Consider the following 25,850-nt stretch of genomic DNA (forward strand, 5'->3'; position numbering starts at 1 on the left):
CAGGCCTGAGGAGCCTATGTTTCCAGACTAAAACTTCAAGAATCTTCCAAATTCCTACTTCTGTTTTTAGACGTATGACAAACTAGAACTGAGCAGCAATGTGAAATCTCACACTTCACCAGTGGCTACTGTAAAGAAACAGAAAATTTAGGTTCAAAGATTGAGTTATTAAAAGCCAAGCTTGTTAAATCAGGAAAACAGAGAAGTTAGAACCCAAAGCAAGAAAAGTGTGGAAAAGAAGAAATACAAATAAAATGCAAAAAAAATAACCTTTCTCGTCCCTGCGTTACAAGGTGATTTATGTCACTGCTATGTCTTCTGTCTCCTCTTCCGCCCGTTTTGCCTTCAACTTCAGAGAGCCAAGCCTTCAGGAGAAAATAAGTAAAACTGAGCTCAATAAATATATTTGAAAGCTCATAAGATGCTCCACATTTAAAATGTGCTTTGAGTCTTCATGATTATGTAATTCTTAAGAGAAGGGAAACCTTTATTCCAATCTGGTCAATGATCAACTTTACATCTGATTTTGAAAATAGTATAAATATTGAGTTTTACATAAAATTTTAAATAAGGAGAAAAAAGTCAATGAAGGACTAATTCTAATGATTATATACCAAATGACAACTTACTTTCAGATCATAAACCATAACATTAAATAAATATTTGAAGATAAATTCTAGCAAAAACCAACCTATCATAATGAAGTTTATAAAAAGGAATTTATCTTAAGACAACTGCTAAATAACAAATCTACCTCATTTTTGTGGATTTCCATTCGCAGGCGGTCAATGTTATTCATGGTCTCTGCTAATTTAGGCTGCAAACTCCCTGGATCCCCCATTTGCGGATTTTTCTCATACACATCTTTCATTTTGTTGAGTGCTTCTCTGAAAGTAAGAAAGAAACCACGAAATTAAATATTCACTTCACATGTTCCAGATAAAAGAGTTTCATTTGATTCTGGGGACTTATATGCACCCTACTCTTAAAAGAGTCATATCTCTTTGAGTTTAAGCAAACATTGCCTGATTAAAGCCCACCTGCACAAAGTGTATGTTTAGTAATTTATGGAGACAGTCTTTTAAAACATTCAGAATTTTTAAAAAAGATTTTCTAATGTCTTGCTTCCTCAATGAGATTATATAGATTTTTTTTAACTTTTATTTTATTTAATTAATTAATTATTTATTTATTTATTTATTTATTGTCTTTTTTGCTATTTCTTGGGCCGCTCCCGCGGCATATGGAGGTTCCCAGGCTAGGGGTCCAATCGGAGCTGTAGCCACCGGCCTACGCCAGAGCCACAGCAACGCGGGATCCGAGCCGCGTCTGCAACCTACACCACAGCTCACGGCAACGCCGGATCGTTAACCCACTGGGCAAGGGCAGGGACCGAACCCGCAACCTCATGGTTCCTAGTCGGATTCGTTAACCACTGCGCCACGACGGGAACTCCCCAGATCATATAGATTTAATCAAAGCTGGAAGAATATTCCTCAATATTCTCATCATAATTCTCATCATATCCCAGAGCAAACTCATTATATCCCATCTAGACACACTATTCTCCTGGTGTTGCTTCACCCACGTTTACAGCATCCCCGGCCTCCCCTGCTCCTCTAGGCCATCGTTAACTTGCCCGTCTCCCTCTAATTCAAGTCCTTTTCACTCCTCTGATATCACTACAGATTCGGATGCCTCGGTAAGTTCTCCTTCCCCCTAACGCTTGACATTACTAACACTCCTTAACACGTTTTTCTTTCTTCATCTCCTTGAGGTCACATTTTCCCTCCCTTCCCTTCACCTCTACTGTCTCATTATTTCCCTCACTGGCTCCTTCTTCTTTTGTTCAGTGTGTTACATAAACTGACAGATTTCTTATCCTATCCTATAGTCCTTCTTCTTAAGGATGGCTCTCTTATGGCTTTGTTTTGTCTGTTTTTGTTTGTTTGTTTTTTCTATTTTATGGCCATGTCCGCAGCATACGGAAGTTCTTAGGCCAGGAACTGAATTCAAGCCACAGTTGTGGCAACACCAGCTGCTTTAACCCGCTGTGCAGGGCTGGGGATCAAACCCACACCTCTGCAGTGACCCAAGCAACTGCAATGGGATTCTTAACCCACTGTGCCACTGCAGGAACTCTGTTTTTTCCCAGTTCTATTAATACATAATTGACTGTTATAATATCCTCTATCTTCAGATGATTCTCAAATATGAAACTCCAGTCCTCTTTCTTTCAAAGTTCCAGATACTCTGAAGAAGTGTCTTTTTGTGGTCTATTTAGGGCCATGTTTTTTTTGGGGGGGGGGGTGTTTGTCTTCATTTATGTGGTCTTTTTGGGTGATTTTTCTGTTTAAAATAGCTACTAAGCAATGGTGCTTACAGTGCTACTCTCTAGAGTTCCTAAGTGCAAGAAAACTGTGAGGTGCCTTCTGGAGAAAAGACATGTGCTAGGTGAGCTTTGCTCAGGCACAAATTTTAGTGCTATTGGCCCTGAGTGCAAAGTTAATGAACCAATGATAATATTAAATAATGTGTCCTTAAATACAAAATTTAGGACAAGGTTAGATATAAATCAGTTGACAAAAATGTTGTATACAGCGGCAACTGGAACCTAAACCTGTATTTCCCATTTCAGTATTCACCAATTCAGTGTTCACAGCAACATTATAGAACATAACTACTGCAAATAATGAGAACCGGCTGGATTGCAGTATTTCACTTATGGTTAAACACCCCGTCACACTTGACGTACAATTATTAACAAAAAAACTTCAATCACTCTGGATGGACCTAGATTATCATACTAAGTAAAGTAAGTCGGACAGAGAAAGACAAACATCATGCATCAGTTACATGTGGAATCTAAAATATGATACAAATGAACTCATTTACAAAACAGAAACCAACTCACAGACATGGAAAAAAAACTTAGGGTTACCCAAAGGGAAGAGGAAGGGATAAATTAGGAGTTTGGGATTAGCAGATATAAACTACTACACATAAACAGATAAACAACAAGGTCCTACTGTATAGCCCAGGGAACTACATTCAATATCCCATAATAAACCATAATGGAAAAGAATATGAAAATATGAAAAAGTGTATGTATATATGAAATATGAACCACTCTGCTGTACACAAATCAACTATAATTAAAAAAACAAAAAACAAAACCTGCAATCATTCATGTCAGAGTTTAAGCTCCAATTTTATCCTCAGTGTAACTACAGACAGTAGCTCACCAATCCACTAAAATAATCCGTGATTCATCATATATAAATCTTTATATTCATTAAAACAAAATTGAACTAAAAGAAACATTTATTTCATAAAATCGAGAAAAAAAAAAAAAAAAAGGAGTTCCCACCGTGGCACAGCAGAAACAAATGTGATTAGGAACCATGGGGTTGCGGGTTCAATCCCTGGCCTCACTCAGTGGGTTAAGGATCTGGCATTGTGGTGAGCTGTGGTGTAGTGCACAGAGGCGGCTTGGATCTGGCGTTGCTGTGGCTCTGGTGTAGGCCGGCAGTTACAGCTCTGATTGGACCCCTAGCCTGGGAACCTCCAAATGCGGCCAGTGCGAACCTAAAAAGACCAAAAAAAAGGGAAAGAAAAAAATTAAAGCCATGAGTGAAAAAAAATAATTTAGCCTCAGGTTTCTACTGAGCTCAATTTATACACCAAAGCAAAATAAAAATATATCAAAGTACACGAGGTAGTTGAGTGTTGGTGAAACTACCCTTGACAGTGTGTCATCCAACTATTTTGCAAATTATGGAAGGCACATATATATACTATTAGCATCCAATAAGTAAAAGAAACTCTCTAACATTTCATTTAAAAAAATGTGAGAGAGGAGTTCCATCATAGCTCAGTGGTTAACAAATCCCACTAGGAACACCATGAGGTTGCGGGTTCGGCCCCTGGCCTCGCTCAGTGGGCCAGGGATCCGGCGTTGCCGTAGCTGTGGTGTAGGTTGCAGTTGTGGCTCGGATCCCGCGTTGCTGTGGCCCTGGCGTAGGCCAGCAGCCATAGCTCTGATTCGACCCCTAGCCTGGAAACCTCCATATGCCTCAGGTGCAGTCCTAGAAAAGGCAAAAAGTGAAGGAAAAAAAAAAAATGTGAAAGAGCAACCACACAATTTTCCAAAGATGAAGAATATATTTTTCCCTCAAAAGTATTTCAATTAGGATGTGTAATTATTAAGCCTTTTAAGCATTAGACTGAAACACGTCATTCAAAGTAGTCCCTGAAAGGAATAATAATGGGAAAGTACTTTTGGTCTGATTCTTTTTGTAGCTCTCTGTTAAGTTCATCGATGCGCTGCTGTAGTTTTTTACGTCTCTGTTCTGGTGGCAGATGACTGAAATCTTCTAGTGCTGGGCCCTGCAAAGAGAATCTAAATCATTATAAAAGACATTTTCACAGAATTTTATTTCTAATATATATCCAATATAAAGTAAGAATATATCTCAATTTGAAATTTGAACTTCAAAGTTTTCCTTTTCTTAAAGGAAAACTACACAGACTGTATATTAATTAAAACAATTGTACTGAAGAAAGAGCTCACAGTCCAGTCAGTTTATAAAATCATGAAATAGAATTAAGTCAAAATATCTCCAGATACAGATAACTGGTAACTACCAGTATCACATTATATTCAGGCCTTGGCAGAGTTACAATAAATACAAATGAACCTTCTTACAGCCACAACAACAAAATGGAAACACATAACATTTCTCACCTATACAAAGTATTATTTTATATATAACATATTACACCACATTCCCAAATCAAATCCACTGCTGCGACAGGATATTACAAATGTTCAGACTGAAAATATGAAAAGTTTATATATTTAAGTAACTTACCTCATAAGAAAATCTAATTAATGAAATATATTTTAATGTCACACAGTCTCTGAATGATATTTATTAAACCATTAATTAGAACCAAAACACACTTGATCATTAAAAAATAAAAGGTAGAACTAACCACTGAGTGAAAATCTAAGTAGAAATTACATTCCAGAGAAATTTAGTTTCAATTATCCTTTATTTACAACCAAGTAACACATCTCAGTTGTTCCTGAAATAAAGATATAATCCAAAGAAAGATATAATCTGTCTTTAAGGATGCTTGATGTCTAACATTTTTTAATGTTTTGATATTCAAAAACCTATACCATTTAAGAAAAAGTCCTAGTATTTAGATGTAAACTTCTAATTTAAATGATGTTCTTCTCCTCTTAAATGTTAATCATGACACTGTTACCTTAGTTATCTTATTAGAGATTTTGTTAGTTATCTTATTAGATCTTATTAGAGATTACACAACCAAGCCAATATTAGCAACTGATTCCAATTAACATGAGCACATATTATGTATGATTTTATATACTAAAAAATGATGAAAACTATCATTCTTCGTTTTTTTTTCTTTTGGGGCCGCACCTGTGGCACATGGAAGCTGCCAGGCTAGGGGTCAAATCAGAGCTGCACCACAGCCACAGGAATGCCAAATCTGAGCCACGTCTGCCACCAGCACCACAGCTCACAGTAAAACGCTGGATCCTTAACCCACTGAGCAGGGCCAGAGAAACCTGTGTCCTCATGGATACTAGTCGGGTTTGTTACTGCTAAGCCACAATGGGAACTCCTTTCTTCTTAAAAAGGGGATTTTAAGAATTTGCAAGTTCAATTTTTTTAAGTGTGGCTGAAATGAGCTCCCAAAACAAATGCATCCCAACACCTTGAACCATTTATCCCTACCTAAAATATATCTAAATAGCTTTATTTCACTATCTTTAAGAATGCTTCCCCCACTTTCAAAAAAGATAAAACTCATTTTTCAGATAAGCCATAATCAAGTGTAACATTTAATTGATGACAAAAGTTTCTGCAAATGGCCTGAGAGCATTACATTCAACAAGCCTGCCTTAAAAAAAGAGAAGGATATCTTGTCTAAATGGCTTTTGTTTTTTTAATCTACCAGTCACCAGAAATAATTTGTCAGTCAACCAAATCTGACCTAAATAAACAAATGGCAAAATTTCCTATAAGACACCTTTAAATTTAGTTGTTAGTTATCAATATAAGTTGTCAGATTCAATCTAATTGGGGATACAAGTATAACAGTTTGAAAACCATTGTACTGTCTGTGCCAAAGACAAAACTTTCCAATTTACATCTTTAAAAATATTTCTGGAATTGTTGAAAAAGTATTTAATGAAATGAAAAAATACAATCCAATATGGCTTTTTGGTAGCCTTATAACAAACTCACAATCATGCAAGTAAATCCTTCAGATTTCTACTTATCCTTAATCGAACTTTGTTCTCAAATTTATTAACAGTAGATAGCTAGAGACTTCCAGTTCAGATATCCCATTCTGACATGAAACCCTAGTCCTTAATAGAATATGAGAACTAAACTCTATTTCCTATGGCTGTAAAAAAGACTCAGACATTGAAAAGCATCTCCAATTACACGGGAATTCATAAAAGGCCAAACTGTTACGACTCTGAAAAAGACTGCTCTATTTTCCAAAAACGAGAATCTATGCAAGCACCCAACAATTTTTTATGTTAGGTTTTTACAATATAGTTCCATTAATTTGTTTGAAACATGTGTATAAAGGCGTATCACATACACCCATACCCACCCATGCACATACACAGTATTTAGATTTATGCTTTTATTCCTATTTGGTAGTACAGAATAAGAAAGCACTGACTCTAATGAAACTAGCATGAAATCTTTTTTTTTTAATTTTTTTGGAAAATCTAATGATTTTTGTGATAAACTACCAATAAAATTTATATGATCTTTTTAAAGAATATTTGGAAAAAAACATTTTTAAATGGTTTTTTTGTTTGGTTGGTTTTCGTCTTTTAGGGCCATATCTGTGGCACATGGAAGTTCCCAGGCCGGGGTCCAATCGAAGCTGCAGCAGCTGGCCTACGCCACAGCCACAAAAACCCCAAATCTGAGCTGCATCTGCAACTTAAACTGCAGCTCCAGACCCTTAACCCACTGAGCAAGGCCAGGGATCAAACCCACATCCTCACGGATACTAGTCGGATTTGTTACTGCTGAGCCACAATCAAAACTCAGAAAAATCATTTTTGTTTAATTTCCCTCGTAAAAACAAACTTTTGTTTTACCATGTTAACTTCTAAAATGATGTTTAACTCTAATTTTATTCTCTGTAACATGACAAAGACTCCACCTAATCCCAACAACACTTAAGAACTTGATGAGTTACAGTTAACCACAGTATTTTTAAATTTTATGACATCAGAGAGGTACTGGCAGGTGGTGGACTATGGATTAAATTATAAAAAGAAAAGACAAATACAAAGTTAACATGTGGGGATGAACCTTACCACTTGTTTTGAATTAAACAAAACAATGTTTTGTGATCATTTAATGTTGGCACAGTATATAGATCACCACATAAGGCTTACCATCTTCACCGACCACTGAATAGTTCAACGGAAAACAGAAAGAAATGGTATATTATTCACATGAAACCATAGTACAGAAGATGCAATAAGTTATACTTTTTTAACAATAAATATTAAATCAAGTACATTTCACAATCCAAACAATTATGCCAGAAAAAAATTTTTAACTACAGTTTTGGGAAAGTAAATTACTCGCAAAAAAAAAAAAAAAAAAAAAAAAAAATACACTGATGATAATGGGCAGATATTTTCTAAGTACAACTAAAACTCAAAAGTAAATAGCAATCATTCTGTCAGTAATCAAGTGTTTTCTCCTTTAAAAGAGAATGTTATATAAGTGGATTTCACTTAGACAGCTCTTCATTCCCTAAATACAATATTTGAAAAGCTGAATATAAAAGACCTAACATTAGCTATTTTAAAAGAAATCTCATACGTGGTATAAAAGAATGGAACACTCTTCCCAAAGCATTAAACAAAACACCATTTTGTGGATTTTTATATTCAAAAAATGTATGAATTTAAACATGTCATGGGGTAGGTAAGGGTAACATTTCTACTTTCATCTTAAGGTACTATTTTTAATGTACGGACACATTAGAAAACACATTGTTATCAAAATAATGAGTCACACAGATTCGAGTTTCCCATACATACTTCCGATACACACAAATATATGGGCTGAATTTTGCTTTGAAGACATAGCTTCTATTTTTCAGTTTTCATTCTGAAATCCATATGCTTGAAAAGCAACACTAAAGCACATAACTTCAATATTTAGAAGGTTGGTTAAAATGTATTCTTTCTGAAAATATGAAATGGCATAGCCAAAGAGTGCTCTTATACTGTGTACATTTATATATGCATAGGTATATATGACCCACATTCCGTTCCATGGGCTACTAGGGTCCTGCAACTGGCATTGCATTTATCTAGCACCGCAACTAAGCAACTAAACACATGTGTACACGTGATATGCACACACACCTACACACACAAACACATTGTGAGCCATAACACGCAGTAGAGCTTTACAAAATTAATCTTTACATTCATTTCATTTGTTTAGGAGCCTCTAAAAATTTTAATTGTCTGTTTTCCAACTCATGTTTTAGAGAATGTGGAGAACAACAGGCAGAATTTCACAAAAAATATATAGATCATAATAAATAGCTGACAAAAATATCTACCCCTTATCTCTGATGAATTTGCCATATATATTAATGGTTATGATGATAAGAAAAGGTGACATTTGCTATCCATTTTCTTCCAAAATTAAGCTTAACATTCTTTAGACTGTCAGTAGTTTCCAGGCACAAAAACCACAACTTATTTTGCTATGACAAAATTCCTGATAAGATTAGGTTTAAATTTTAAAAAGATATTTATGGTTTTCTGTAAGTATTATTAAAACAAAATCATATAGGGGACAAGAAACAAAATATGTAAAGTATCTGAATTTATCTTTTATGATAATTTCCACGAGCTAAATTCTAAGTCATACAAATTATTTTTTCAGTTTCTGTATTAATGTTTTAGAGAAAACATTAAGATAACTATAACTGAAATACAAATGTTTCAGTTTTTAGCTAATCTAGTTTTACTACCAATTAGAAAATAAATTTACAGTTCATCATTCTTAGATTTGGGGATATAAAAACTCAAGTTCTTTGTAATATATTAGAAAATATATTGTGTCTTTTTTTAGGTAATCCAGGTCCAAAAGAGAAATACTATATCATCAATGGCAATTTTCATATATCTATAACTGGAAAATTTCACATAACTATTGGATCTTAATAAATATTCCAGGAAGCTAAAAAATAAATTAGGCAATTAAAATTATTAGGTATATTTAATTTTAAAATAGGAAAATCCTGAGAACTATATCCTGGATAAATAAAAGCTTACAAAAATTACTCTAGGAGTCTCTAGGCTCATGAATAACTTAGACAGAAAACAGACTTGTTACTGCTAGATAAATACACTTCCCCAAAAAGAGGCGTACGCAGTATGCTCCAATAAAGTAGTGACAGAGTTAAAATTATCCACTTCTCTATTAAGAAGTTAAGTTTGAATGTGCATCAAATATCTATTAATGGTTAGATCTTGATGTCACAAAAGCAAAGTATAGACCCTCATTCCTCAGAAAAGATCTACCAGTACCAGCATCAAATTCAAAAACACTGGTCCAAAATAGCATTTCTCATATCCTTAAAGATACTGGGAACTATATACACCAGGTTTTCTTAAGAATGAAAGAAAAATAATTACAATTTTTTAGAAAAGCCTAATGAGGGTTTTGGAAAAAAATGACAAATCTAGTTCAAGAGTTTGTGATTTGAATGGTACAACTCACCAGCTTCAAGAAACCTTGATACTTCGTAAGTTTAATGGACCTACATGTAAATCCATGAAAAAACACATAAACTGGCTTCTTAAAGCTTATCATCTTCTTTCTGGATGTTTCTATATTGAGAAAATTCTTATGTGTAAAGAAAAGGTAGCTTTAAATTACCAAAAACCAATTAAAATAGAAACTCCTCATTGCCAGGGTAAAACTTTACTTCTGGCTCTATTCTCCAGTATCTAGTAGGTTTCTCTGTCACATTTTCTACCTTGCATGTTGCTTTTTTCCTTTGCATGATAACTAATAATAAAAATGGGATCATTCTCGCCTTCTGGAACTGGACCCCCGCCCAGTGTACTAATATTTAAAATTAAAGCAGTGTGTGGAAATACAATAAATAATGACATGACTATACAGATACTCTTAAGCTCTATAATTATCAAATTCTACCTAGGGATTTATTCAATAAGAATGAAGATGTCACACATCTAAGCTTCTCTCTCCAGGGCTCACAGTTCTAACTGCCCAAACTTTTTTCACAGAATTAAATTTACTTCTTAGCTCCATGACTACGCTGTATAGGGTACTGTCACCGGGCCTGAGTGATTACAAAAAATATGGCTACTAAATAGTAATTTCTCATGATTTATCTTACAGCATAATATTTAATGAAGTCTAAATCATCACAGAGAAGAAAGATGGGAATTCATTCTACCCTCACAACTTAGGCAACAGAACCCCAAATATGATTTCTTAAATAAAGTCTTTCAAACAAATGATAAAAGCTTTTAAAGGTGAGTCTGTAGTGCCTGTAGGTATAATACTGATTCATTCACAGGAACTTTTCAAAACGTCATATAATATCACCCACATACAGAATTAAGTAAGGGAGATGCAAAGAAGTTTGTGTCAGGGAAAAACGAAGCCCCGGAAGGAATGTAATACACTAGGACATTTCTGCTACGCTGCTTACATCAAGTCTGTCGTATTGTTTTAATGGAAATGTAAATAATAACGTAATCTTGCCCTGAATTAATATATCTTGCACATGTGGTCAAAAGAGAAACCCAACTCAAGCAATGTGAAGACAGAAAGGGCTGCAAAAAGAAAAACATGCAGGCTAGACAGAGAAGGAAAGAGAAGAGAAGAAATAAATGAAAGGGAGAGAAGAGGGAAAGGAACAGAGAAATGGGGGAGAAGCCGAGAGGGAGGAAAGAGGGGGACCGCGAGGAAGTGTGGGTCCGGGAGTGTGTGTACTGCTGTTAATGACAAGACTGCCTATGACAATCACAGACTCTGAGTTCTATCTGTGGGTCATTACATCTGTATGTTTTTCATATACCCAAACAAATGCTCATATAGATCTCCTAAATGTATCTAAATTATGGGCTATGAATATTACAAATATGCCCTTAAAATCAGATCATAAACAAGAGAAATTAGCCTAACAATGAAGTAACAATAATTTATCAGTAGTATTAACAGTTGTTGCTTAAAAAAAAAAAAAGCTTTATATTTCCTTTTTACTATTCTAAAACTTTTCATTTGCAGGGTATCGTTAAAGTAAATGCCGAAGATTAGCCTATTGCAAAAACTATAGAAAAATATGATAAAAAAATACTTTAAGAAAACAAATTCCATGTAACAACTACTCAATGATATCTAATATTTTCATAGGCTTTACAATTTACAAAATACTTTCTAATATATTAATTTGATCTATAATCTTGATGTTTAACATGCTTATCATTGAGTTTTTTAATTTAACTATTGGAAATTGTTTTATGCTTCTGAAAGTAGGGTAATTCAAATTGAAATTGAATTTGATTTTTTTTGCCAATAAAATAATACTTTATAAATTTGCAGAAGTCATCATTAGTGACAAATTATTACATGAGTAACTCCAGTGACAAATTACTGAAAGTCTTAAAAATGTAAATACATTACAAGACAATGGTGGACATATGACTTCACATAAACAAAAAAAATAGCTCGTATGACTGTACCCAGCACCCTCTTTATAATACCATTATTCTTTTATGGTTGAGCATTGCAAATGCTATAAAGAGGAGTTGTTTTAACTTGTGGGCAGCTATACTTAATTCTGTGGTGTTTTCAACTACATGTTTAGAGGAGAGAGCCTTATAATGAGGGTGGAGAGTATTAAAAGCCACACTACACACACAATAGGCCATCATGCATTTTAACCCAGTATTAAACTTACCCCTCTTTTGAGACTTCTGAAAGAAGGAATTCTGGGCTTCCCTGTTTTTATTTCATTCATACAATAATGCACGGGCTCAATGGAGAATGTGAGAAACTGGGACCCATTAGGAGTACTGGATGTGAATAAACTAGTAGGGGTTAAGGGTGGGGACTGTGGCTAATACGGAAATAAAGAAAGGAATCAATAAGCCAAATGTGCATAGCTTTTTTTCCTAAATGAAAATTCTACTTTTGGCAATATACTTTTCACAAAATATATCTCAGTTTTCTACAAAAATATTATAAGAAAGTTAACATAGTTTTGCTAAAACTGTCATTTTAAAAAGTCACATTTACTTTTAAAAATGTACCATTTCATTTGATCACTTTTTTTACAAGCTAACAGATTAGAGTATACAAATTATAAGTTAGAGCAATATGACCTAAATAAAAATATTCTCTTCTGATTTCTAGAATATTAGCTCCACCTAGTTATATTTAAGCTATACTTGTCAAAGACAAAGGCGGCATCTACAGTTAAAGTTATCTAAATAGGCAATGTTTGTTAAAATAAAATATTAAAACTGTAACTGATTATTATCACGAATAGGCAAAATAATTTCACTACATTTGTGGCTTTTCTCTTGGACTGTTTCTAGTTCATCTTTATTACATCTCCTTAAAAAAAAAAAAAAAAATCAGTATTCCTTGTTCTCCTAAGCTTTCCTAGCTACTTTGATCTGACTTAAAACAGTCTCACCTCTCAACTTCTCAACTGGACAATATTATGAAAAGCATGAATAAAGCTTGGGCTAATTATAACTGTGCTTTAAAAGATGTTTATAGGTATATTATAATGAGTTAAAGTTTATCTACATTCATATGTCAGGATCAAAAAAATTAACTATAATAATCATGCATACTTTAACAAAGACAGCACCACCAGATTTAAAGTACATATCTAGTCTCCTACTGAAAGGACGCTATTATAATCACTAAACTGATCATAAGATTAAGCACCCATCTATTCTATTTGTTCATCTGCTGAGCTAAATTTATCTATTTAAAATAAAAGCACATCAAAAGATGGGTTTCAACAAAATTTGAGATTATCTTAGTATACTAGACATTTTTTAAACATCAAATAATCACACACAGCGAGCCCTTCCCTTTAAATATTTACATGGACAATAAAAATAACTTTATTAGCATGATCTATAAGAGCTAATTTGACATTCATTATTGCTGTGGTCAATTATTCCAATTGAAAATTGGAGTTTTAGTGATCTTATAATCAGATCACAATGCTTCCTTAAAAATTTAAGTTGAAACTACAAAGAAATGAAATTTCAAAAGCATACAATTTATTAACAACTTATTTAATATTTTTACTCATAATTAAGTGGCAGTCAAATGTTAAATCCAGAAATAATTTTTACTATTAAGGTACAAAATTCTATGTTTCTACTAAGTGAAAAGTTAACTGAATCATTCAAGTCAAAATATTTATTCTCTGCTAATAGTATATCAATACCTATGCCACTTGAAATGACATACTAAAACAAATTATCAGCATAATTTTACCTTTGGCTTCTTTCCAAAGAGCCACAACTTGCCCTTGGCCTTTCCTACTGTGGTTTTGGCATCCACCTTCCCACTTTCCTGCTTGGACGCACTGATAGTCCCATCAGAAATGGTTCTGTAAATGTGCTGACTGTAATCTTCAAACGGAAAGTCTCCTGGAGGTTCAAATCCAGACTTGAAGGAGTCCACTACCATCTGAGAGTCCTATACACAAGAAACATTTTTAAAACCATTTGCTCATAATACCATATTAGCTTTCAAAACTGCAACCTGTTGGGTTGTGGGATGGAAATTCCTGTGAAACTGGATTGTGATGATCACTGTACAACTACAGGTGTGATAAATTCACTGAGTAATAAAAAAATATAATTAAAAGAAAACAAAACAAAACTGCAACCTGCTGCAAGAAAACAAGTAAAAATTTAAAGAAATAATGCTACAATAATTCTTAAAGGCTTAAAGTGAATAATTTCTTCCTGTGAATATGCAATAAACCCTATTTTTTTTTTTTTTTGGCCACATGCACAACATGTGAAAGATTCCAGGCCAGCAAGAGAACTTACACAACAGCAGTCACTCAAGTCATGGCAGTGACAACACCAGACCCTTAACTCGTTGTGCCAAAAGAAAACTCCAACCCTAAATATTTTAATCTCTTTAGAAAAACACTCATTTACAAATTATAAGTTTATTAATTCATAGTATTCGTGAATTTATTCACGCCATAGGTTTAACCCACCGAAATTCATCTTCAGACTAGTTTGCTGATATGTAAGATCTAACTGAGGAGTTCCCATCGTGGCGTAGTGGTTAACAAATACGACTAGGAACCATGAGGTTGCGGGTTTGGTCCCTGCCCTTGCTCAGTGGGTTAACGATCTGGCGTTGCCGTGAGCTGTGGTGTAGGTTGCAGACGCGGCTCGGATCCCGCGTTGCTGTGGCTCTGGCGTAGGCCAGTGGCTACGGCTCCAATTCGACCCCTAGCCTGGGAACCTCCATATGCGGCAGGAGCAGCCCAAAGAAATAGCAAAAAGACAAAAAGAAAAAGATCTAACTGACAAAAAGAATATAGGAAGAGGTTATTCTCATGTAGAAATTCTAAGTTTTAAAGGAAAAACCTTTTCTGCTTTACAGAATGTCTACAAAGGTGACCCTGAAACAGAGGAAAGTGCATGTGACTGTAAAAGAGTAAGAGACGAGCAGGGAAAGCCTAAGTATGATGTACTAAAGACATTCTTGGGAATGTGAATAAGGCAACGAAGAAAATTCTAACAGTACTGAGTGCAAAAACTAAGTTCAGTACCACTCAAAACGTTACAATTCACCTAAGCATTATGTATTGGTTTCAGACATACACACCTCTACCTGAATGTCCTACTGACACCTTAAACACATTATTTTCAGAGTACTTTATTTCTATAAACTCTTCCCCCACCCCAACCACCTCTCCTCTTTTAGTCCCTATTTCTATTAACAGTACATTTTGCCTATCATTTAGTCAAAAGTCACCCTTAAGTCATATCTTACTTTTTTTGTCACTAACTGCCCCCTTCCCAACACACACACACCAATCGAAGGGTAGTAAGAGTGAGAGAGGAGGCGGGACCTGACTACAGTGGTAAGCTGGGATCCAGCCATAATAAAATATAAGTGTATGTTTGAATTCCCAACTAAAGAACCCCCCGAATCCTCTTTTCTTTTTTAAATTTAAGTCAAATTTCCGTTACAGGTAAGATCCTCATCAACACAAATCCACCTTGCCATGAAGACTAAAATACGTAGTACATATCTGGCACTCCCCAAATACTGGTTCTCTCTTCTTGTGCTCTTCCCTCAGAGTTTCAGTTTCCGTTAACTTCAGTTTCTTGATCATTAAATCAACATTTACTGATGAGTTTCCTTGTGGCTCAGAGAGTTACAAACCTGATTAGTACCCATAAGGATGTGGCTTTCCCTGGCCTCACTCAGTGGGTTAAGGATCCAGCATTGCCATGAGCTGTGGTGCAGGTCACAGATGTGGCTCAGATCCTGAGCTGCTGTGGCTGTGACATAGGCCAGCAGCTGCAGCGCTGATTCGAACCCTAGCCTGGGAACCTCCATGTGCTGCAGGTGCGCCCTAAAAAAGCAAACAAACAAACAAAAAACAAAAACAAGCCAGGAAAAAAACCACATTTATTGAGAAATGACCGGTAAGAACTTTCCTAGACTTTAATGAAGATATAACATGAGGCTGATTTTCTCAAGAGGAGCAAGACTGTGCTGTTCCTTCTACTCATAATGTATAACACTCTCTTCTCACACGCCATCATTCCATATACTACCCATGCTCCCAAATCCAACTCAAGTGCTACCTCCTGTGTTACAAGGAACTCATACAACTCTAAATACAGCCATTTCCTTCTGTGAACTTTCACCAGACTAATAGTCTAACATAATTTGCAACGTACAGTTCACAGGTTAGTTATACTCTTGGAGTAGAACTGAAAATTAGTGGGGAAAGCAAAGAGACAGGTTAATTAGCATCATTCTAAATACTGAAACCCTTAGAGCCCAAAGAAGTAATCCATTGCCAGACTTAAATAATATAACTTAGAATCAACTATCCATCAATTACTCCCCCTTTTCCAAATCATTTCACTAACTTAAAGCAAAATATATTATTCAAATATGATTATAAAGCACTTACTCTTCTTTCATCAACTGATTTTGCCGCAAGAATCATTCCTTCCAAACACTTTGATATGATAGGAATAACTTTGCGTTCTGAGTCTGCAAATCCTCTGTAACACTCACTGAGTTTAATAGTCCTTCGTTCATCCATTTCTTGTAGTTGCTAATAATTAGGAATTAAAAAAAAGGAAAACTGAATTTTCTTTTCATTTTGAAACAAACTCCTTTAGGAAAAAAAACCCACATTCTACCCTAATTATTTACCTTGTTGTAAATACCTTTTAACAAGTGCTACAGACTTAAAGTACTTAAAACTTGAGGCCTGTTAAATAGCAAAAAAAAAAAAGAATAAACAAACAAAAATCCAGGCTGTGAGTGTAGCCTAAACTGAGGTGACAGCCGTTTTCGAGCCCTCTAAGGGACCTCCTGCGGGCTGCCAGCTCTCCGCCTCAACCTCCCCTTCCATGTTTTCAGGCAGAGCAGCTACTGTTCTTTATGCTTCCAGGAAAAGTTTCATTTGAAAACAGAATTCTGACACTTTTCCCCCTTCCTAAGCAACTGGACTTAGTGGACTACAACACACACAAGTACGAGACTTCTAAACCCTTGAGTTAGTTCATAACATTGTGAAGATCTGACTGGACCAAGAATCAGTTGACCGCGTCCCAAAAGACCCAGACCTACGGCAGTCTACAGCTTGGAGTGACTAACAAAAGGCTGGGGACACAAGAGCAAAAGTAGGAGCCACAAGGCCAACGTGGCACATGTATGGAAGCCCCACAATTCAAACATTCATTGGCACATGCCACTCAAAATTATGCCAGGACACATGAAGTCAAATAACTTAGAGGCATTTTTTTGACATTTCCTACTTGTCAACAATGATCTTTCTTCTCGGAAGCAAGTGTCTGTTCAGGTCACCTAATTCCCATTCACTTCATGTGTTTTCCCCTTTAATTACTTCCCAAAGCCTGAGAATTTATCTTCAGACCTGCATTTTCATAAAATAGTTGCTCCCAGCATTACAAAGTGGCAGGGCTGCTCCAAAGCGAGGTCCAAACAAAAGCATGAAGCTCCAAAGCACAAAAGCAGCGGGCTGTTGCGTTAAGGTCCCTTCCAAATATGAAGGCCAGGGAGTAAGCTGAGAAGGGCACCAGAGATTGAGCACAGGCAGACTAGAGGCTCTGGATTAAAGGACTGAAATCTGAGGCCCTCTCTGGTCCACCACCTTTCATTAGGCTTCCTTTGTACTTCTAATGTGCCTTACGGGGGCGGGGCGGGCAGATTTGGACTGACACTTTTCACATAAGCTCTGGTCTCGCAGGTACTACTGCTTTCAACACTGTTTCACTAAATCCCGTTTCTCTAATTTCTCTTCTTTCTAGAATAAGCAGTAACATATTTTAACCCTCACGTAAATTCTGGCATCTTTACCTGAGAGCTGTTTGGCACATGCTTTCATCAAATGACGACAGATGGGATTTATAAGGCCCAGTTACATTTATGATCTGGCAGCTAGGAAGATGAGCAGGCAAAAACCAGGCTAGCAAATGCATTTAAGATTTACTTCTGCCATCTGGACTAATGCCAATAATTCTATATTATGGTGTCAAAAAGCTACCCACCACCTCTAGACGTGCAGACTACCATCTACAATTCCAATGAATTGTCCCATCTTCTAGTAATTAACGATATAGTATGAAAATTTATGCAGAAAATGTCATGGTTTAGTGAACTATTTAATACACTAATAATAAATCTGTAGAAAAATGTGTGATTTCAAAGTTAGAAAAAGTTTACTTTTCACATCTATAATCATAAAGAAATTTCTCATCACCAATCTTGATGACTAGTGAATCCAGACACATTTGGATTGATGCCTGAAATTTTAAAGTTTTACATTTAAAGACTAGCTCAATATCTAAAATTAGGTTAATTTCATATCTTTGTATTTTACCTTGTAAATCTGAGGAATCACTACGTAGAAATGTTTGTGCTGCTCTCCATTAAAGTTCTGTAACTGTGCAGCATATTCATTCTTATTTTCATCAGCCATATGTGTACGCAGATTCAACTGCTGTTTAGCCTAGACACAAATGGGTCGAAATCATTAACAATGAGAACACGAGCAAAAAAAAAAAATCACAACTAATTCACTTTTCTAGAAGCTACACTAAAACTGGACTTTTTCTAATTATTGATATTGTTTAAATTAAAGGAGATGCTTAGAGAGCTTATGCAATATTCCCTTTCTTTTACTGTAATAGTAACTCTTCCTCTTGTAATAATCCATACAAATTGTTTCTCCTTAATAAATCCAGATATTTTGAAATTAAATAAATGATAATATTATGGGTTGAAACAGTAAGCTTTTAATCAGAAGAGGAAAAAAAGCATAAGGAATAATTTAGAGAGTCACAAAGTTAGCAGTAAAACATTTTTTAAACATGACCCAGTTATATCCAACTCAGAACCACAGAGCAACCAAATAATAAAAATGTGACGTGGGGAAAAAGTATTGTTTAACAATAATTTTCACTCTATACAAAACCACAACTACCTAAGGAATGCTTATTTAAGAACAGAGTTCTGTTCATCCCAGCTCTTGCAGAAATGCTTTTCAAATGAGTCACGTTAGTACCATCTACACTGGTGAGAACAATAGAATACAAGCAACACAAATCAATTCTAGATTTACTACAAGTGAATCTAAACAACTTTCTGAAATGTTCTAAAGTAAGAGAAAACACCAAAATAAAAAATGAACCAACTTTTCAGTGTTTCAAGCTATAGATTACGTTATATGTGAGTGCTTTGAAAACTGTTAAGCACATTCTGAATACACTTCATTATTCTAGTTCCAGTTTTTATAATTATAGTCCTTAACCTTCAACAAAAAATAGTTTCACAAATTGGTTCTGAACTCAGAAACAAACTGACGTACAGAAATACATAGTAGCCAAGATCACGGATAAATCCACGAAAATCCACTTAATCCACGGTGTACTTGAAGATTAAAATAAATAAGTACTATGGAGACCAAACACTATGGCCCAGAGTATTTCTACAGAAACATCCACTTCAAGTTCTAATCTGGGACCCTAAATACACATTCAATCACTCCTCCCCTTTTCCCCCTCCTCCCACAAACGATGACTGAATAAAGGCTGCCCAAGTACTCCCTACCCAGAATGGTTCTGTCTGGGGAAGCTCCTCCTGTTCCCAATCACTAGCTGTGATTCCCAAGCCTGGGACAAAGGCTCCAGCAGAGCATAAGGCTAGAAACTAAAAGTGACACCTTCCTTGGCACACTCTGGGGTTCACTTCTGTTTTTCCTTCCTCCCTCTCCTCCTTCCTTCCCTCCCTCCTTCCTTTCTTCCTCTCTTTATATTTCATTAAAAACCTTTGAAAACTTTAATTGTGGTAAAGTACACAAGACACATAACAGAAAATTTACCATCAATCATTTTTAAGTGTCACGGTCGAGCGCGTCCTATGTACATTCACGATGCTGTACAACTGCCTTCCTTTTCTTTAGGAAGATCCAGTAATCAGCCTACTCCCTCTCCCCCCCCCTTTTTTTTAAACTTTTATGAATATTTGGTTGAAATTATGTTCCCTTCTCTCCCTGGTCACTTAAAACAGAATTCCTTTATTCTCTGGTTCCTAAAGCAAATCCTCAAAGTTTTCCCAATTCTCTGATAACTAAAGGGATTGCAAACGAGTAAGAATAAAAAAGGAAGATATAATCATTAAAATTCTGAAACAGGTCAAACTAATGAGTGAATATATTAAATCTAGGTTTCAAGATGTCTGACCCGTCTCTGAAGATATCTTTGTAGACTAAATAAATAAAGAAATAAGTTAAAAATGAGAGTCTGGTTAAGAGTTTCCTTAACTTTCTTAGTAGGTAAACAATGTATTCAATTTATGTTTGATAATGCTCTTAAGGAATCAATGTCAGCCAGTAAAGGAAGTCTCCCATATACAAAATAGTACTGTTTCCAAATGCTGTGATCCGTTTTTATCGAGTGATGATGTAACACATTATGTGTATTAACATGATGCCTAGAAGGAAATTAATACAGCGGATGATCAAAATCAGGATCCAAAAATCTAATAATTGATACAGATGTACTATATGCACTTTAAATACCAGGAGTACATGTTTTCTCCAAGACACATGTGGCTCATACCACACCATACGTCAAAAGATACAGGGACTTCAGTTAGCCATAAACTCAAGGAGAGTCAATCCAAACAACGTGGTTGCCCCAAAAGTCAATATATTTAGGCTACAAATAATATAAATTTAGTGTTCAAATAAGGGAATTAATCACCCTCAAAACTCATCAGACTGAACTATATCCTATTTGAGGTAACCTACAGTAAGTGGAATATTGATGAATTAGATGGTTTCCAAAGGAAAGTAGTCACAATGAAAGGTAACCTGAAGCTGTTTCACATATGGAGTAGTTGAAGAAACAAGTTATCTAGGGGCAGAGAATCTACAAATATCTAAAAACCTATTATGAGAAAAAAACTGATTTTGTATTTTGCTGGTACCTCAAAGAAACTAATATTGAAAAGGGAAACAAGTGGGGTTGATAGAAAATGTTAAAGTTTATTCTAAAAAGGAACAGTCTTAAGACTGTATATTTCCAATGACAAGGAACTTACTATCATTAGCAGTCTAAATTATTCAAAAGAGAATACATTAGATAAAAGCATCATAAATTATACTAGAAGATCTTTAAGGTAATTGTAAGCTGGAATATATATGATTTTAGGGTTTTTAAAAAAAAATCGGTAAAGGTGGGGAGTTCCCGTCGTGGCGCAGTGGTTAACGAATCTGACCAGGAACCATGAGGTTGCGGGTTCGATCCCTGCCCTTGCTCAGTGGGTTAACGATCCGGTGTTGCCGTGAGCTGTGGTGTAGGTTGCAGACGCGGCTGGGATCCTGCGGTTGCTGTGGCTCTGGCGTAGGCTGGCAGCTACAGCTCCGATTAGACCCCTAGCCTGGGAACCTCCATATGCTGTGGGAGCGGCCCAAGAAATGGCAAAAAAAAAAAAAAAAAAAAAAAGACACACACACACACAAAAATCGGTAAAGGAGTTCCTGCTATGGTGCAATGGGATCAGCAGCATCTCTGGAGCAGCAGGACACAGGTTCAATCCCCAGCCCTGGCACAGTGGCTTAAAGGATCTGACGTTGCTGCAGCTGTGGCATAGGTCAAAACTGCAGCTTGGAACTGATCCCGGCCCAGGAATTCCATATACAGTGGAACAGCCAAAAAAGGAAAAAAAAAAAAAAAAATCAGTAAAGAAAATGTAAGGTAGAAAATGAACTGATCCACTTTTTAAACTTTTTTCTTGTTCAAATCATATAGCAAATTATAAAACTCTAAGGAAAAAACATACTAATGGTAGTCATTTGTATATATAAAAACATGGCATAAGGTCCATCTATGCTTCAAAACTGCAACATTTCAGCACTACCACTGTGTCAAAAGTTCTAAGATAAAGAGTACATAGCAGGCAGGGGAGAAGGAGAAGCTGAGCAGCAACAGTTACAGGACTAATCCTACCAATAGTTATGTTACAGAACATCTGGCCCAGAGTCAGTCAGTGAATGATGACAGAGAATTCAGTTTCCCAAAATAAATGAATAACTGAATTAACTAATTAATAAGCAAACAGTTGGTAATGCATTTCTGACAGTTTTATCAAGTTTTCCCCTCTGTAAAGTTGAGACACATACCAGCCAACCTCTATTTGCACACCCCATCAACATACCTTAGACTTTCTATCTTATTTCGGAATAAGAGAGAAGCTCATTCCTAATAGCAACTATGGGAGTTCCAGTTGTGGCTCAGCAGGTTAAGAACCTGACATAGTGTCCAAGAGGACACAGGTTCGATCCCTGGCCTCACTCAGTGGGTTAAGGATCTGGCATTGTTGCAAGCTGTGGTGTAGGCTGCAGATGCAACTTGGATTCTGTGTTGCTCTTGCTCTTGCTGTGGCTGTGGCGTAGGCCAGCAACTGCAACTCTGATTCAACCCCTAGCCCAGGAACTTCCATATGCTCCAGGTGCGGCTGTAAAAAGAAGGAAAAAAAAAAGATACCTAATAGCAACTATGTCTTTCCTATGCACTTTGCATGCAAATAAGACATTAATATGTTAATTTATTTACTTTCTCAGACCAGTATGTGTAATTTAAAGTATGCAAATATTTGTGTATTTTAGATTTGGATGCAGTGTATCTCTCAGAGAAACTCTAATACCAATACACATATTGTGACCACTCTCCATATGTGACTCATAATATTTTGATATTAAAGCCATTTGGATTATTTCTTACCTTTTCAACATCTGCCTTGGTTGCATTGGTATCATTGTCCAATCTTTCGTAACTTTGTTGTGCCTTTTCTGCCTCCTTGCATTCTCTTTCAAATTTCTTTTTACTCTGTTAAAAAAAATTAAAATGCTGAGAAGTAAAATTAGATTTATCTCATTAAAAAGTAACAATACTAAAATTTATGTGGAACCACAAGAGACCCAGAATTGCCAAAGCAATCCTGAGGAAAAAGAACAAAGCTGGAAGCATAACCCTCCAAGCCTTTAGGCAGTATGACAAAGAGCAGTCATCAAAATAGCATGGCACAAACCCAGACATATAGATCAATGGAACCTAATAGAGAGCCTATGTGAAACAGACATATATATCAATGGAACAGAAGAGAAGAGAAACAAACCCACACACCTACGACATATGTCTATAACAAAGGAGGCAAGAATGTACCATAGAGAAAAGTCTTTTCAGCAAGTAGCGCTGGGAAAGCTATACAGCTCCATGTAAATCAATGAAATGAGAACATTCTCATGCCATTTACAAAAATAAATTCAAAATGTGTTAAAGACCTAAACGAAACAGGACATTGTTAAATTCCTGGAAGAGAATATAAGCAAAACATTCTTGGACATAAATCACAGCAATATTTTCTTAGATAAGTTTCCTATAACACAAAAGAAATAAAAGCAAAGAGAGCTGTTGTAGCTCAGTGGGTTAGAGACCGAATGTTGTCTCTGTGCAGATACGGGTTCGACTGCTGGCCTTGATCAGTGGGTTAGTGATCAGCATTGCCATGAGCTGCAGTGTAGGTCACAGATGTGGCTTGCATCCAGTGTTACTGTGGCTATGGAACAGGCCTGCAGCTGTAGCTCTGATTTGACACCTGACCTTGGATCTTCCATATGCCTCAGGTGCAGCCATAAAAATAAAAATAAAGCAAAAATTTTTTAAATGGGACCTAGCCAAACTTACAATCTTTTTGCACAGCAAAGGAAGTCATCAACAAAATGAAAAAAACAACCTATGGAATGCAGGAAAATGTTTGCAGACAATGTGACTGACAAGGGGTTAATATCCAAAATACACCAACAGCTCATACAACTCAGTATCAAAAAAGGGGGGTGGAGGAAGCAGAAGATCTAGACATTTCTCCAAAAAAGATACACAGATGGCCAATAGGCACACAAAAAAGATGCTCAACATGACTAATTATTAAAGAAATGCAAATCAAAACCACAATAAGGTACCCCCTCACACCAGTAAGAATGACTATCATCAAAAAGTTTACAAGTAATAAATCCTAGAGAAGGTGTGGAGAAAAGGGAACCCTCCTACAACACTGGGTAGCAATGTGAACTGATGCAGCCACTGTGGAAAATAGTATACAAGTTTCTCCAGAAATTAAAAATAAAACTACCACATGATCAAGCAATCCCACTCCTGGGAACACATCCAGAAAAGATGAAAACTCTAATTTGAATAGATACACGCACCCCAATGTTCAAAGCAGCACCATTTACAATAGCTAAGACATGCAAACAATCCAAGCGCCCATCAACAGACACCTAGTTTAAGATGTGATGTGTGTGTGTGTGCACACACATACAATAGAGTATTACTTAGCCATAAAAAAGAGTGAAATGTTACCATATGCAGCCACATGGATGGGCTTAAGAGAATATTATGTTAAGCAGAGTAAGTCGGATAGTTATTATATGATTTCACTTATATGTAAAATCTAAAAAATAATACAAATGAATCTATATACAAAATAGAAGCAGACTCACAAACAAAAAACAAACTTATGGTCACCAAAGGAAGGGGGGAGGGATACATTAGGAGTTTGGGAGTAAGAGACACAAATTACTATACAAGCAATAGATAAGCAACAAGGGATTTACTTATAGCACAAGGCTCTATAATCAATACCTTGTAATAACTTATAATGGAAAATAATATGAAAAAATATATATAACTGAATCACTGTGCTATAAACCTGAAACTAACACATTATAAATCAACCATACTTGAGGTTTTTTTTAAAAAAGTAATTTTAAGATGTTGCCACTATGTACTGTGTAAAATTGAAATTGCACACAAAAGTACAATTTTTATAATCTAGAAAGTAAATTTTACTATTACAATCAAAGCTTTAGAAGTTCCCCTGTGGCTCAGCAGGTTAAGGATCCTGCATTGCTGCAGCTGTGGCACAAGCTGGAACTGAAGCCCAGGTTCAAGTCCTGGCCTGGGAATTTCCACATGGCTTAGGTGCAGTTAAAAGAGAAAAAAGCAAAAAAACACGTTCTTTAAATATCAGATGTCACAAGGCGGTGAAGGAAAAAAAAAAAAATCATAGGCATGACTGAGTTAGTATTTATTATATATCTCATCTCTTCCCAATAAGAAAACAAATCTTATGTAGTTTGTAATTTTTTATTTTAAGCTCATCTTCAGCAGGTCTTTTTTGGTTGGTTTTTGTATGTTGGTTGATTGATTTTCCTTGTTTCCATTTTTTGGTGGGATCTCCATGTAGCTTGGAATGTGGAAACATCCATCCAAAGCGGTTTGGTCTCGTTTCTTCTAGGTGTCCCAGGAATATCATCAGCCCAGAACCAGGCCTTCAACATTTTGAAAATTTTAGTTCAAATTACTATGGCTTGGCGGAGTTCCCATTGTGGCCCAGTTGGTCAAGAACCCAACATAGGAGTTCCCATCGTGGCTCAATGGTTAATGAATCCGACTAGGAACCATGAGGTTGTGGGTTCGATCCCTGGCCTTGCTCAGCAGGTTAAGGGTCTGGCGTTGCCATCAGCTGTGGTGTAGGTCACAGATGCGGCTCGGATCTGGCATTGCTGTGGCTGTGGCGTAGGCTGGTGGCTACAGCTCCTATTCAATCCCTAGCCTGGGAACCTCCATATGCCGAGGGTGCGGCCCTAGAAAAGGCAAAAAGACAAAAAAAAAAAAAAAAAAAAAAAAAAAAAAACCAACAAAGTGAACATAGAGTCCGTGAGGATGCAAGTTTGATTCCTGGCCAGACTCAGTGGGTTAAGGATCCAGCATTGTCATGGCTGAGGTGTAGGTCAGTAGCTGCAGCTCCAAGTTGACACCTAGCCCAGGAACTTCCATATGCCACAGGTGTGGCCCTAAAACTAAAAACAAACAAACAAACAAAAAAAAATTATTATAACTTTGCAGAAGCTATTCACAATTGATATAT

At 36.0% G+C, this 25,850-nt stretch overlaps 1 protein-coding gene across 4 annotated transcripts in view; it reads right to left on the reverse strand.

Annotated features, from left to right (window-relative positions):
• Positions 1–25,850, reverse strand: part of FNBP1L (formin binding protein 1 like) — a 104,584-nt gene that overhangs the window by 6,937 nt on the left and 71,797 nt on the right. For 2 of the 4 annotated variants that reach the window (XM_001928546.6, XM_005663661.3), the window contains exons 6-14: positions 22,643–22,747; positions 18,238–18,366; positions 16,297–16,443; positions 13,611–13,814; positions 12,046–12,204; positions 7,472–7,486; positions 4,280–4,389; positions 755–887; positions 271–365 (exon numbers count right to left, since the gene is read on the reverse strand). In XM_001928546.6, coding sequence (XP_001928581.3) covers positions 271–365; positions 755–887; positions 4,280–4,389; positions 7,472–7,486; positions 12,046–12,204; positions 13,611–13,814; positions 16,297–16,443; positions 18,238–18,366; positions 22,643–22,747 — 1,097 coding nt within the window. The remainder of the gene's footprint in view (positions 1–270; positions 366–754; positions 888–4,279; positions 4,390–7,471; positions 7,487–12,045; positions 12,205–13,610; positions 13,815–16,296; positions 16,444–18,237; positions 18,367–22,642; positions 22,748–25,850) is intronic. The other 2 variants (XM_005663662.3, XM_021090187.1) reach the window with 1 other exon arrangement.

Source organism: Sus scrofa, chromosome 4 (assembly GCF_000003025.6).
Source record: "Sus scrofa isolate TJ Tabasco breed Duroc chromosome 4, Sscrofa11.1, whole genome shotgun sequence".
NCBI classification, from domain to species: domain Eukaryota; kingdom Metazoa; phylum Chordata; class Mammalia; order Artiodactyla; family Suidae; genus Sus; species Sus scrofa.